This window comes from Cornus florida, unplaced genomic scaffold (assembly GCF_030987335.1).
Source record: "Cornus florida cultivar Cherokee Brave unplaced genomic scaffold, ASM3098733v1 CherokeeBrave_3.0.0_Hap2_Chr11, whole genome shotgun sequence".
Classification (NCBI taxonomy): Eukaryota; Viridiplantae; Streptophyta; class Magnoliopsida; order Cornales; family Cornaceae; genus Cornus; species Cornus florida.
In genome coordinates, this window is record NW_026775581.1 from 5,837,234 (window position 1) to 5,852,610 (window position 15,377).

Consider the following 15,377-nt stretch of genomic DNA (forward strand, 5'->3'; position numbering starts at 1 on the left):
ACTGCAGCTTGAATCCCTTCTCTCCATCTTCCATAACAACTAACTGCCTTGCCGCCATTTACACCTTCAATTGTCTTCTACTTTATACCCCATTTCTACCCCACTAATCATATTTCAGCTTATCCCAATTCCTTGTGTTATTGAGCAATCTGGGATTCCATCACCTTAGCCTTCTGCTCCGATCTCTTCAAAAGTGTTTGATGTTCATTCTTCACAATTTCCATTTTTTCTGTCTCCTTAAACGAACTCACAAACGTTGTCCATAACCACAGAACTAAATCCCCTAGCGAGACCCAACTTCTTGACTCTCACTCTTAGGGAAGTGGAAGTCTGTGACCTTATTTATGCCCGAGAACTGCAATACAAAGTACTTCACCAACAAAGCCAATGAAGATAAGCAGATTGGAGAGGTATGGATTTGAATAAGTTTCTTCTTCCCACCAACAGTTTGTTGTACAGTCATTTATGGTGCAGACTTATTTTATTTGTTTCCAATTACAATGAATGACAAAAACTGAAAATCTTTCAACACCGAAAAAGAGTCTTAAATACTTGTTGATGCATGCAAGACTGGAATTTGAATTAGGATCTATTGTAATGCACATGAACACGAGGGGTGTGAATATTCCCACCTGCAAAGTGAACTCCACACCATCTCCACCCTCCCCGTGGGTTGGGTACATCCTGCCATCCATCCGCGGGTTGAAGGATCAATGGACCGTAATACATTATTGTGAATTTAGAATAATTAAAATATAAGCTACTAGCAAAATCCACCAGACCCCTCTCATCAGTGGGTAAGAAATTCATATTGTCAGACTTCCAGCCATTTTCATCATATGGTTTACCTGTTAACATTGAGGAATACAATATATCCAAAGTTCCAAACGCAACACGCGTGATACAACCACCATTTTTTGATTAAAAAAAAAAATTAACTGCAAGCTGTTACTTTAATTTTGAGTTCATTCCTACTCAATGCTGTGAAACGAATTAAAATACTATCTCCACAAGCAATGAGAGAGCCAAGACACACAAGGTCCAAATGTTTGCTTCCAATGGAAACTAAACTAGAATTCAAAAAATGATCCCGACAACATTTTCCTTTCATCGGACTTGAGTTTTGTATTAGTCTCACACAATCCGCTCCAACTCCCTTGCGTAGCTGAGTGTCTGATTAATGAGCTGCAAAGATGGTATCTCCTTGCAAGGGGCGGATTCTTTTGCTTTCTGGAAAAATACAAACCCATTCTTTATCTCCCACTCGGGATGCTCCTGCAAAATTGCAAAGAAAATATTATTATTATTTTTTAAGCCATGAAGGATCCCTTTATCAGAAGTTTGCAATGATAATATCCTATTGGAATTTAAAGAATCCATAGAATAAGAATAGTGCACAATTCTAAAACCTCCCCAACGTACTTGAATTGCCTTTGTTCTCACAGTATTTGCCTCTTCCAACTACATATATGCTTTTTTTTTAGTTTTCAGAAATGGCTAGTAATTCATAGCTGGCTATTATTTTCAATGCTAAATAATTATTCAGCTTAGATGTATCAAAAAGTTCAAGCAACTGCACGAAAATATACCTCCTTGATATATTCAAAAAGTTCTTGGTCAGAAGAGAACAGCAACATTTGTCGAGCATCATTAATAGAAAGAGAGTCGTAAGCCTTTTCGCTGCACCCGGCTATTTCATCTCTACAATTACAAAATGAACTATTAATAAGCACACAAAAATTGCCACAGTTTAAGAGTTTGAATGATGTCATAAGGAGAGAATGTTTCTTTCAACTAACAACGTACAACCCAAGTGTTTAAGGCACACAGTTCATGCTTATTTCTCTAATTAAGATTTAATTTAGAGTCAAGATTGAAACCACCCACTTCAAACTCAAGCATGGAAATATAACACATACAAAATGAGGTAAGACAAATGCTATGGAAGACACTCTTAGAACAACCGGTACTACTAAACAAATAGAAGACAAGCACGTGGAAGCAGTTCCATTTGGCGATTGATTCCAATATTGACCTGGTTTAGCTCAAGATAGTGTATTTGGGGCTAATACAATGTATTGTAGGTACTAGTTGGAGAAATTTAAAAGTTGGGTGAAATACCCCGACCTCCCTGAAGTTTGGCCAAATATCTCCCCGCAGAAACTATTGTCAAAATAGTCCCCAACACCCCTTGAGGTTTGTCCCAATTTCTCTGACCAGGCCTGACGGCAGAGTTAAATGTGTCAATGGAATATTTTATTAATGCCCAAACTACCCTAAGTGAGAGAAAATAACTCAAATAACCTTGTTCGCATACCAAATAACCATTTCTTGTCAAAACAAAGTATTAAACAAATAATTCATATAATTCATCAAAATAGACATTGGCTAATAATAATTCATCAACAAACCACTTGTTCAAAAAAAATTTGTCGTCAATTGCCCACAAAAAAATATTTTCTCTGCAAAAACAATCCAAAAGGGTAGATATAAGAAAGGCTAGTTTTGTCCAATTAAATTTGGTTGAAATGGTTATTTGGTATTTTAACAAGGTCATTTGAGTCATTTTCTCTCACTTAAGGGTAGTTCAGGTATTTAGAAAATATTACATTGATTAACGTTAGGGGTGGTTAGAGAATTTGGACAAACCCCAAGGGGTGTCGGGGTTTATTTTGACAAATCTCAGGGGAGGTCAAGGGGCATTTTGACAATAGTTTTAGGTAAGAGATAGTTGGACAAACCTCAAGGGAGGTAAGGGTATTTCACCCTAAAAATTTCATGGTTTGTAAGGATGAAAGGAAAGGATAAGGTTTTGGGGTTTGAATTAGGCAAAGGAATATTGATGTTTCAAGGTTGTTCTGGACTGTGAACAGTACCCACAAACAATAATCAAGCACTGGTTGCATTTCTTTAATGCCCTAGGCTTAAATGATTGAATATGGGAAGAGATCGGGCCCTATTCTTTTTCTTTTTCCCTTAAAGAGCAATTTTGCTGGAATCTATGTCAAAGGTTCCTGAAATTTCTGCACAGCGCCTACTCCCTACTCGTATTTTGGGTATTATATATATATACTTTGTTGTGGTGGTGGTGTGGTGGGGGGGGTGTGAGGTGGGTTTTGGGTGGGGGATGAGAGAGAGAGCATGGGCCTAGAGCTGAATAGACAAAAAGAATGCTTGTAGCTGACCTAGGTAGATTCAAACCTCATTAGACATCTTTTAAAATGACAGTTGATTGTTGTATACAGAAAATTCTTGCCATATACAAAATTAAAGTAGCAAATGTGAGAAAGGAAGTATAATAACCAAGTACCAACACAATTAACATGGACTTGACTTGGCACAATTTTTAATGAAAAAGTCGTATCACTACCAAAAAAAAAAAATATATATATATATATATATATATACGCGATTAGGTAGTGTTATGACTAGTCGCTCGACTGTCTCCTTTACATGAAGCTAGGAGGAGTGGCCCCAACACAGACCCAACACTTGACTTTTTTTCATAAAAGTAACTGAAGCTTAGTAGTCCAAGGTATACCATTGCACTGAGTGTAACATACAAAGATCGTTCTTCTTTCAAGTGCCCATGAAAAGATTGATATTAATGCCAAACGTTTGATTCATGTAGGATATCGCCCAACTCCCCGCTAAGTTTAACTGTTGCCTGCAACTGTCCACTAACTACTACTCTTGCTACTCTTCTGTAGTTCTTGGGAGAATCTAAAGTTGTGGTACCATAGAAAACTCCTACCCCAAATAATTAAATAAGTCAAAAACACGCAAAACAGTAGCAAAGGTGCTGGTTTAATGTAACATATCTTTCAACTGTTCTCAAATCCTTTCAATTTTATTTTTTTTATTTTTTTATTTTGGGAATGTAAATCCTTTCAATAATTGCCATAAGTTGAAGTGAAACAATTTACCTCACTGTCTTTGCCAGCAAATCCATGAAATAAACATAAGTTTCATGGGGTACCGTCTGTCTAGCAGTCAACACTCGATTGTAAGCTCCTTCCATGAAGGATTGTTCCAGTTCTACAGCATGCTTAATACAAGGATTCTCCAGAGCAGCAGTGGATAGCAATTCCAGTTCGGTGTGAAATTCAGCAATTCTATTCTGCACAAGGAGTCTCAGAAGGTTGAGACCTAAGATCGGGTACTCCTGACGGGATGGTAGAAGACGACCACTGCTTCATCAAAGGAATCAGAAGTCATAAGCACTGCCTTTAAAATTTAAAAGGTGAGCAAGTCATACAAGAGAACTGGTAGCAGAAAAATATTAGCAGCAGGCTATTAAATGAGTAAAGATTTCATATATAAACATGATCCCTATAAGTTGTATTTGTACTTTCAAAGAGGACTTGCAGATAAAGCCACGTTGACATACCTAATTCATCAGTGAACCATATGAGATAATATGCAAATTCTGAGAATTTTCAAACACAAGCGATTGGAAAAATATATATTTATGTTGAGGTGCTTTTACCTATCTACAATTGTTTTGTTGAACATTTGTCAATGTGGTATGCTTCCAAAAGTGGCAGACACATGGTACACCATACATGCCTAAACATTCATCATATGCCAAAATCACATACACTCTTCAAGCTAAGTTAACAACTGCCATATATTCAGTATAGCACTTACATTCGTTCATAATTTAGGTAAGTTATATCAAAATCAGCATTCATGTGAAAGACAGAGAGGATATAACTTGAAAAAGAAGGCAGTTGACAACATGGTATTCTTCTCAGTTCTCACATAAGCAAATCGGTATTAAGTCTATTTTGGTCTCTATATTACGCATAAATACTATATTACTTTAAAGAACAAAATGAACACATTAAATAAAATGAATATTCACTCATTTGAAGTAATAATATAATAAAATATAATAATTGAATATATTTTTTAGGTGCACGTCGAAGCAAAAGTGTCAGACACATATCTCATACCCATGTCCGAATAATATGTGTCGGACACGGGTACTTCACCTACTTTGGAAGAGTCCATGTAACATAGGTATTTACTATGCATGCAGCATGGACAAATGAAAGTAGGGGTGCTGTTCTTGCCTAACCAATCTAACCAGTCTATGAAAGACACAGGTTATAACTTGAGGAACAAGGCAGTTAACAATATGGTATTCTTCTCACATAAGTAAATCAGGGTATTTGCTATGCATGCAGCATGGACAAATGAAAGTAGAGGTGCTGTTCTTGCCTAACCAGTCTACCTCAGCATGTAAAAGATGAAATTTGAAGAGAAAACCTGTTGTTGGAACAAAATTGAGTCCTATAACAATTGAATGTTAATATGATATCCAGCTCAAATTGGAACGGTCACGTCAAGCAACTGTATCACATAAATTTCTGCACCGGTCTATCCCAGGAAAGGAAAAGAAGGGGCACGGACCAGTGGCTGATCCAGGAACCTTTTCTTGTGAAGGCCAATATACATATAACATAACTCAAAAACAAAATAACTAAGAACTTGTCCCGAGTCCTGTTTCAAGGAAAAGAAGGGGCATGGACCAGTGGCTGATCCAGGAACCTTTTCTTGGGGAGGCCAATATACATATAACATAACTCAAAAACAAAATAAATAATAACTTGTCCCGAGTATTTGGGATCAGCTACCAGAGTCCTGTTTCAGTCAAACTATACCCTACCATATCTTTCTTTTTTCAGAAAAGTATTCTACCATACCATTTTACTATGTTGATACATGTTAATTTTGGTTTTTCCTTCCCCTAACATTACTCCAATGTGGATTACTACAACACTGTTCTTCGTTAGTGTAGTTATTGGTTTACTATAGGCAACGTTACACATGCCAAATCATTTTAGTCAATTTTCTCTTATTTAATCTCCAACTGGTGCCACTTCAAACCATTTAGTAAACATATTAAAATAATTGTTTCTAACTTCCCCCTTATTATTTCATCATACAGTAATCTACACATTTGCATTTCAACCATTTACTTTTTAGCCACCATCATTCTAGTGTATAAGGCATTGTTGGTCGAATAACCATTTTATACCTTCTATTTTGAGAGGTATACGTTGGCACACGATATTGATAGAAGAAGTCTTGCATTGCCCAGTGGCTCGTGATTGCTGGTGTTGGTTTTGGGCTTGTTTGGGGTTCAGTGGGTTACACCCAGGTCTTCCAGAGGGTTAGTTGAGGCTTGGAGAGGTTGTATAGTTGGGGCCCAAGTTCTTGATTTCTGGAGGGTCACGCCTTTGTGCTTCTAGTGGTGTTTATGGCTTGAAAGAAATAGGAGATCCTTTGAAAGAAAGGAGACTCCTATTGGTGCGCTTAAGTTTTCCATCATTAGTACTCTTTTTTGTTGGGTTCTAGGGAGAAATTGTAAATCAATGGAGGTATTTGGCCTTGGGCTGCTTTTGAGGGATGCGTTCCCCTTTTGATCGCCTTTTTAATAAAATCTTACTTATCAAAAAATAAATAAATAATAGCTCCAACCAAATCTTAATTTTTTACAAGTATTGAAACATCATATTTAGATGCGAAATTGCGAGGAATTCAAAATTTTCAAATGATAAATGAGATTAGAATCTAAAAAAAAAAAAAAAAAAATCCAAATGAGGCAAGAGTATGTAGAAAAGGATAGAAGAAATTCCAAAGTTAGAGCATTGAGGTGCATCTGATAACTTGTATTGATTTGGAAGGGGACCAATTCTCGCTCTTAGGGAGGACCGTGACAACTCCTTCCTCCACCAAACCCCGAAATAAGATCCACCATTTAGCATGGAAAGAGTGTTGTTGTTTATTATATGGCTCCAAGTCAAGCAAACCATGGGAATGGGCATTCCAGCCTCCAACCCATACCTTACTTGGAAATGACTGAGTTAAAGACAAGGAAATTTTACCCTGCATCTGTATAGTAAGGTTTCAGCTGAAAGAAGTCCCTCTCAAAGGCATCCTGATCTTCAATCTTCACACTTAGAACAACTGCATGCTCATATATATCCCCTGAAAATTGTCATGATAAGAGGAATCAGAAATGGAAACAACTTTGCGGAAAATGAAAGTGACTGCACCAGATATAATACATAAAACCTCAAATTGGAAGCTCATTGTAAGTCTTGGCTCATGCACTTTACAATGCATAATGAGATACCCTGTTATGCAAACTATTGTTCAACCTAACTTGTTATAGAGTTAACTTAATAAATAAAATAATTTATTTACCATCATTCCCCGAGGTTTGATATTCCAAAATAGTTAAAACACATACTTTGAATCCATGCCAGGGGTTCACACCCAAGCCCAAAGGAACAAAAAGCAACCCAACAACGTCAGTTATTGAAAGGACGTTGATTATCATTAATGCCAAAAAAAAAAAAAAAAATTTAAGGGTTAATTTCACTAACACCCCCTCAGGTTTGGCCAAATATCACCTTGAAACACCTTTCGAAAATAACTACCACTTAAGTCCAATTTTACTTTTCCGTTGTTGACACCGTTAAAAACGTGTGAAAAGACAACTTTGTCCCTAATTTTTTATATTCATTTTAATCCAAAATATCAGCAAACTTTATTGACAAAATTGCCCCATTAGTTTCTCTATCTAAAATTGATACACTCCTCTTCTGCACACCCGTGCCCCCGCCATCCCACCTCCACAAGGACCACCACCACCACTATATTAAACCACCTGCACCACCATCATCCCCACCCCTACAACCACTCTATGTTTAGGCAAAAAAAACCACTGCATGTATACTTTACAATATATATAAATATAATATATATATATATATATATATATATATATAGACACACATACATATCATTGTGAAATCTGAAGTTGAAGATTGGAGTATACGGAAGCAGAAAATGGGCATCGAGCAACTTACAGATAAAACTTTTCTAAGCGAGCCTACCAACTCCATCATGTTATAACAATAAAATAAAATTGGATGCCCACTGATGATAAACATGAATTAATTGCATATAAACTATGAACTAATCACTTTTGAATTGATTAAAGATATATTGTCAGATGGGCAAACTTTGTTTAATTTTGATTCTGATAGGTGAACAACTTTGTTTAATTTAAAGAGGCCCTTCAAATCTTCAACCCTAATTTGATCAAGCACTTACACAGAAAACATGCCCTCCTAATCAAGTTCAAATCATTACATGTTGCACTAATTGTATAAATGAAAGCCTACCAATTGATGAGTAACAGATAAAAAAAATCAAACAGATTATTAAATGCGACGGAACAATGTTCTGCAAGTGTGGATCTGCCAAACGCAATCGGGGGAGGAAAAAGAGGATGCTGGGAAGCGGCGGAGCTCCGCCGCCTAAGGGGTGGTGATGCTTCTTTTAAGTGTGAAGTGTGGACATGTCAGACCCTGTTAGTGGTGGTAATTGATTGGGGCATTGGTACTTTGATCGGCACAATTGTAGCTTGGTTTACAAAGTTGCTAGTTGGGAGGTGGAGGAGGAGGTTCGCCGGAGAAGAGGGGTTCGCCGACGAGTGGTGGCGCTGTGATGGGTTTTAACTTTGAACAATTGATTCACACAATCTCTCTAAATATATATATCATCACTACATATATACACACGCGCGCGTATATATATATATATATATATTAGTCTGGGTGGTTGTTGAAGATAAGTTATAGAGAGTGAGTGAGTAGAGAGAGTGGTAACTGGTGGCGGTCGGCGGCACTAGTGGTGGCGAGGGAGGGAGAAGAGGCTACATGATGTGTGTGTGTGTGTGTGTGTGTACATATTCATATATATAGATACTATATTCATATCATATATATAAATAATATAATTGTAAATTTGTAAAATATTTACGGTATTTTAGTCTTTTTATTTAATTATGTAAGTTAGAGAGCTCTTTTGACAAAGTTAAAGGTATATTTAAGTCATTTTATGAGCTCTGACACATGTGCAGGTTACGATTGGGGTGTGAGTGAAGGACGGAACAAACGTTTGCACTATGAGTGATAGAAATTTTCGAAAGTTTTTTCAATGTGATATTTGGCCAAACCTAAGAAACCCTTTCTTTAAACATAAAAGAAAATTTATGCCCCACCCGTTTAAATAACAGATTACTACTAACACTTTCCACTTCAGATCATTGGCAATTAGAAATATGAAAGAGAAATGTAACAGTTTTAGATTTCTAAGCATGTCCCACGGCAACAGAAGTACATAATCAATTACCATACAAGAAATAAGTTAAGAGGCACAAAAGAAGAGAAGACATAGATGGGTATGCATCTCTCTGTCTGAGACAAAGCCCAATACAGTAAGAAGCATGTGAATTGACAAAAAACAAGGTTCATCAACAAAAGCACAACAAAAAGAAAAAGGAAAAAACATAAAAGGAAAACAAACGATATATCTTATAGAGTCAAAAATCATACTTGCTATTGTCAACTCATTGATTGCATTAGGTGTTTCTTCAAACAATGGTGGAAGGCTTTTAAACTCTGTCAGTAAGACCTGCAAAATGAATTGAAGATCACTCGCAGCATATGCTGATATCAAGGACTTAAAATAATAACAATGAACTTGTAAACAAGAACTTCAGTTGTGTCAGCTTATTTTTATTCGCACCAAATTCAAAGTTGGCCAAAACTAGAGATTCTGGTACAAAATTTCCCAGATTTGCTAGTTGCAAGAGATTGATAAATAAAGACATTCTGAATCTAGCATGGCATTTGTAATGGTATCAATAAAGTCATAATCTACTGGAACTCTCACCATGCATCACTTCACCAAGAGCAGTGTATGTGCAATTTTCCTTTATTTTTTCTTTTTCGTTTTTCGTGTATCTTTCAAACAATGTGCTTTTATTTCTACCAATTATAGCCTCTCTTAGTAATGGGATGTCTGTCACGCCCCATGCCCTGCCTGGGACATGAGGTTTTTAAAAATTAAGATAATAATCTAAACTTTAATCAAGTGTGCAACAGTTCCATTTTAAATGAAATTTATTAAATAGGACAAACATTGAGTTGTTTCAACCTTGAATACTTGGTTCCTCTTTAATTTGGTAATCAAGTTTTTTTTTTCAAGTAATTAAAATAATCACAATTTCAAGTTGATGATGCAATTAAATGCTCCACCTAAGCTTTCAGCAGGAAAATACCAAATTTAAAGTTCCTGCAACTTGATTAGACTATTATGAAATGTACAACAGAGTATAATAACTTACAAAAGACATTCAAAATCACCCAAAAGAATAAATAAATGAAATCACCATACGTCGGATTCTTAAAACATACAAAACTAAGGTAACGTGCACTTAAGTACATGGTCCGATTGCTATATGCAAGCCATCAGCTATATTCTACATGAGAGTATTTTCGTTAATGGCTCTGAGTAACAAACTGCGTAATTATAGCTTTGGCAAAGAAACTAGGAATGGATATCAGGATGCTAAAAATATTTGATATGGCAGGATTAAATAATCATTGTAACCGAAACCCTAGGCTGTCTCAAATGTTAAAACTTCACTGGTAAATTTCTGCACATAATTAAGTATAGAAAGATGGAGACCTAAAGTTTCGATCAAAGCCCTATAAGTCGAGTTGGACAAAATAAAATTCTCAAGTATAGTTACTGCGAAGAAATCAAAAGATGATAACTAGTTCATAAATTAACCCCAAAATTGCAATAGATTTCAATAAAAAGAAATTAGGGTTTTGAAATTGGACAAAGCTGATTTTGGATTTGATCTTGTTACCTTGAGTTGAGAAAGGAGATTATCACAAGCATCAAAATCATTCCGAATGAAAGCTGCTTTGAATCGTTCGAACAGTTGTAAGACCTCTGTCTGCTTCGTCTCCATCTTTCACTCTTCTTCACGCTGTTTCTGACTCCTTGATTTATATAAAGCTTCCTTTCCTTTCCTTTCCTTTCCCCCCTCTCTCTTCTTCTTTATATAAAGCTTCCTTTCCTTTCCTCTCTCTCTTCTTCTTGCTGTTTCTCACTCCTTCATTTATCTAAGTCTTTGTTTGGATGCACATGAGTTCATTTGGATGCACGTGAGTTCATTTATATAAAGCTCCCTTTCCTCTCTCTCTTATTGTTGTTTCTCACTCCATGATTTATCTAAACTATCTTTCCCGTTGTTTTGTCTCCAAATCCCTTTGAATCCCTCAATTTAAAGGAAGCCTAAATTTTCCTTTCCTCCTTCACAAGACTTCCGACACTATGCTTTGTTGGGATTTGGAAAAGGAATAGGACTGAAATTTCATTGCAACAAGTTAGATTTGAAATGGGTATGAAATAAATATACTTTTATAATGATAAATTAAATATTTATTTTATTATAAATATATTCCAAAGTTACATCAAATATAAACAAACAAAGTGAATGACTAACTTATTTATTAAATAAACATAAAATCTATTTAACAAATTAATTAAAAAAGAATAATTATTTATTAATTAAAAAAAAAAAAAAAAAAAAAAACACTAACCTATTGCACTACCACCACCAACATATTTTTAAAAAAATGCTAAAATTTAACTTAAACCTAAGCATTGATTTAATTAATATTTTAAATAAGTTCATTTATTAAATACTGAGCATGTTTAATAAGTATATTAATTAGTTTGCAACAAAAATTACTCAGCATATCAAACAAAAGTTTATGTGTGTATATATATATATAGCATTGATTTAATTAATATTTTAAATAAGTTCATTTATTAAATACTGAGCATGTTTAATAAGTATATTAATTAGTTTGCAACAAAAATTACTCAGCATATCAAACAAAAGTTTATGTGTGTGTATATATATATATATATATTGATAACTAATTATTATATAATTTACTCAGCATAACAACTACTAGTAATAAAAAAGTATGCCACTCAGAAATTGATACACAACAATTTATACACTAAAAAATTAACTAGTATATTAATTGATGGCTATAGTTTCGATTATAGATTAAATTTTTAATTATTAATATATTTATTAATTTTTTATATAAAAGGCTTATGAACGTGACTTATAAAAATGTAATAATTTATTCAATTTATAACGTATAAATATAAGATTTGTTGCACATGGTGAATTGTGAATGATTGAATTATATGACTTTTGGTTACAAAATTCTGTCATATTATGTATATATATTTTAGGTACAAAAATACAAAACTGATGGTGGATCAATGTGCAGGATGTAGTTTGAGATATTGAAGAATACCAAATAAAAAACGATGATATTTGATTACTACTAACTTGTACATTGTTATATTCTCAAGATTCATAGATAAAGATATATATAGATTCCAACTATATTTAATAGGTTAGAGTTAATAGGGAGATTCTAATAGGTTAAGTAATATTTAATAAGATTAATTACGAAAATATCATATTAAACAATATTTATCTATCAAATCCTAGCGTTTTGCCTCGTTGGGTTGCTCCTTTTGGGTTAACTTTTAATCAATCTGAATGGCCCATTACACTTATTGTGGCCCTGTATATAATTTATAATTTATATATATTTATATAAACAAATAAATATATAAAATTGCTCCTTTTGGGTTAACTTTTAATCAATCTGAATGGCCCATTCCACTTATTGTGGCCCTATATATAATTTATAATTTATATATATTTATATAAACAAATAAATATATAAAAATCGCAATAATAACAATTGTGAAACCTTTGTAAGACATTTTAAAATGTGCATTGGGCATTCAAAATTCAAAACATTTCTTATAAGAAAACAATATTAACATTATTTAGTATAAAAGATGAGTTCAACTATTTCAAGATAAAATTACAAAGGACAATGCTTGAGTTCTGTCCTTTCTGGACAAATTTTGTCTTTCAGTGTTGTTAGGGTTGAATTTCGCCGTGGCCTGGTACAACACTATTTCCTGTAAAATAAAGACGGCTAAGTCCGGCACCAGTGTGGTGCTGGTCATAGACCTTCCAACAATTAAGTTAGTGGGGGTTTAGAGAGAGAGAATTAAATCATAATAGCTGAAATAAGATTTTTTGTATATCTACCTCATTCCCTCGTCCCTTGTATTTATGGTGTTTTGTCGATGTAGGCTGTTGAACAGAATCCTACTTGTAGAGATTCTGCTTATCATCAATAACCACTTCCAATATCGTCATTAACGGAATGTCGTCATCCCTATTTGGCGGCTGGTCCACACTTTTTATTTCTATCATTAAGTCAAAGTAGGTTTTATTTACCTTATCAGTTACCCTCTATTTCCAAGGACATTTCGGACCAAGGAAATACTGGTTAATATATATATATATATATATATTTATTTATTTATTTACCTCCCCCCCACCCCTTTTTTTTTCTTTATCTTTTTTTTTTTTTTTTTTTTTTTTTTTTTTTTTTTTTTTTGTTGTTGTTGTTGTTGTTGTTGTTGTCTAAAATCCTTTAAACTGGATCTTGACTTTGAGTTTTCTTATAGATCGTTGTAGTTATTATCATTTTTATTCTGGTTTTTCCAAACTTCAATTTGCGAGGTACGTAGTTGAGTCCAGACGTCTCTGTCGAGTCGTTGGTGTAATTCCATAGTGGTTTTGTTGTTTCCATGATATCCACAATCTCATCATGTCTGTGCATGAAGATAATTTGAATGTTGAATCCCAATCTCAAAACTCAAATTCTGAAAGTGTCGAAGAACTTGATCCTGATTATGTTGGCGAATCTGGTATTGATTACCCCTCAAGACCAAGGACTGCTTTTTCCAAGCAACCCATACATGAAGGAGAATACTCAATTAAGGATGAGAATTTACATAATTTTAGATTTAAATATTCTATTCATTCATCTATTCACCTTCATAAACCCAAACCAGAGGATAAATGTTCTTTTGTTCGTTTTGGTGAGGTATGCTTTTTCGAGTCGACCTTTACTGCTGGTTTGCGTTTTCCGATTCATCCATTTGTCGAAGATTTACTTTCCCATCTGAAGATAGTTCCTTCTCAAATTGCCCCTAATTCATGGAGAATTATTATAAGCTGTTTGATTATTTGGGGAAGGTGTGGCAATGGTCGCTTAACAGTAGATCAATTCTTGCATTTTTATTATCCAAAGAAAAAGGATGACTTTTGGTACTTCCAGTGTAGATCGAAGAAGATATTCCTCATTGAAAGCAATAAAGGCTGGAATAGTCGTTTCTTTTTTTATTTCCGGTGTGTATGGGAAATTTCCAAGATTTTGGAGTAATTCAGATCTTGCAGGTAAAGATTTTTTTTTTGGGCACTGTTCACGAGGTGAACATTGCCGTGGCTACTGTTCCCTACGATTTTTTTTATTTTAATTTAAAATTATTTGCAATGTCATTTTTATAATATTATTTTTTATTTTTTTAACCATTGGGCACTGTTCCGGAGGGAACAGTTCGATTTTTTATTTTTACCCTTAGGCAATGTTCGCGAGTACTGTTCCTGAGGGTACAGTTCGATTTTTTATTTTTTTCACCCTTGGGCACTGTTTACGGGTACTATTCATTTAAATTTTTTTGTGTATATAAAATTGTAACTTACAATTCTTTTTTCAGACTTCAAAGACAAACCAACTCTCTCAACCCTAGAGGAGAAAGATGTATGTAACGCCCTTGGTTACCCAATGAAGACCTTCAATGCTCTTGTGACTAATCAAACTTTACAGTTGTATGTACTAGCCACAAGCTCAATTGAAACTCCTATCCCTTTAGAGAAAGGTAAGAAAAATGAAGGTACCCATGTTTATATTTACTAGATTTAGTCAGTTTTTCATTAATTTGTTTAATTACTCTTTATTTAGGCAAGAAACTTAGTAAAAGACTTCTGACCCAAACCCGGTCAAGTAATCTTCCCTCTACTCCTGCTTCCAAAAATTACGAAAGGTAGGAGAGGAACATCAGGGTAGATCTTCAAGCTCTGGAGTGTTATTAGGACCTACTCCTATATCTTTAGGTTTCGGTAAATTTGGTAGGATTCCTACGGGATTCGAGAGTTTTGGTTCGGTGTCAACTTCCACCAACTAAGCCTTTTCCCAGGAGGAATCAGTTCTTGATAACGCTAGTGTCGTGTGTGACAGGTTATATAAAATGGTGGTAAAAAATGACTCTGCCAAATTACAGAACCTGCCGGTAGCTGAGCTTTCACTGAAATTTCTTCACCTAATTAGCCAAGTGAGACTTTACTCTTATTATGTACACCCCTTTCTTTTTTAACTATTTGCCACTATTTATTTATTTATTTTTAGGACACTACATACTCTATTGTCATTGCAAAAGAATACGAGAAGCTTTCCTTAGAGATAGCTTCCCTAAAGGCTAAATACGAAGGAGTTACTTTTACACTTAAAAACAAAGAAGATGACTTGGCTAATGCA

General features: G+C 34.5%; 1 protein-coding gene across 1 annotated transcript; it reads right to left on the minus strand.

The window, feature by feature from the left end:
• Nucleotides 1-790: 790 nt before the first annotated feature.
• LOC132285601 (26S proteasome non-ATPase regulatory subunit 8 homolog A-like) lies at nucleotides 791-10,939 on the minus strand. The gene is made up of 6 exons (XM_059787790.1): nucleotides 10,745-10,939; nucleotides 9,420-9,498; nucleotides 6,897-6,999; nucleotides 3,927-4,190; nucleotides 1,590-1,701; nucleotides 791-1,275 (listed from the first exon to the last, which is right to left on the minus strand). Exons 1-6 carry the CDS (start codon nucleotides 10,847-10,849, stop codon nucleotides 1,135-1,137), a joined length of 804 nt encoding a protein of 267 aa, XP_059643773.1. The 5' UTR covers nucleotides 10,850-10,939; the 3' UTR covers nucleotides 791-1,134.
• Between the last annotated feature and the right edge of the window lie 4,438 nt (nucleotides 10,940-15,377).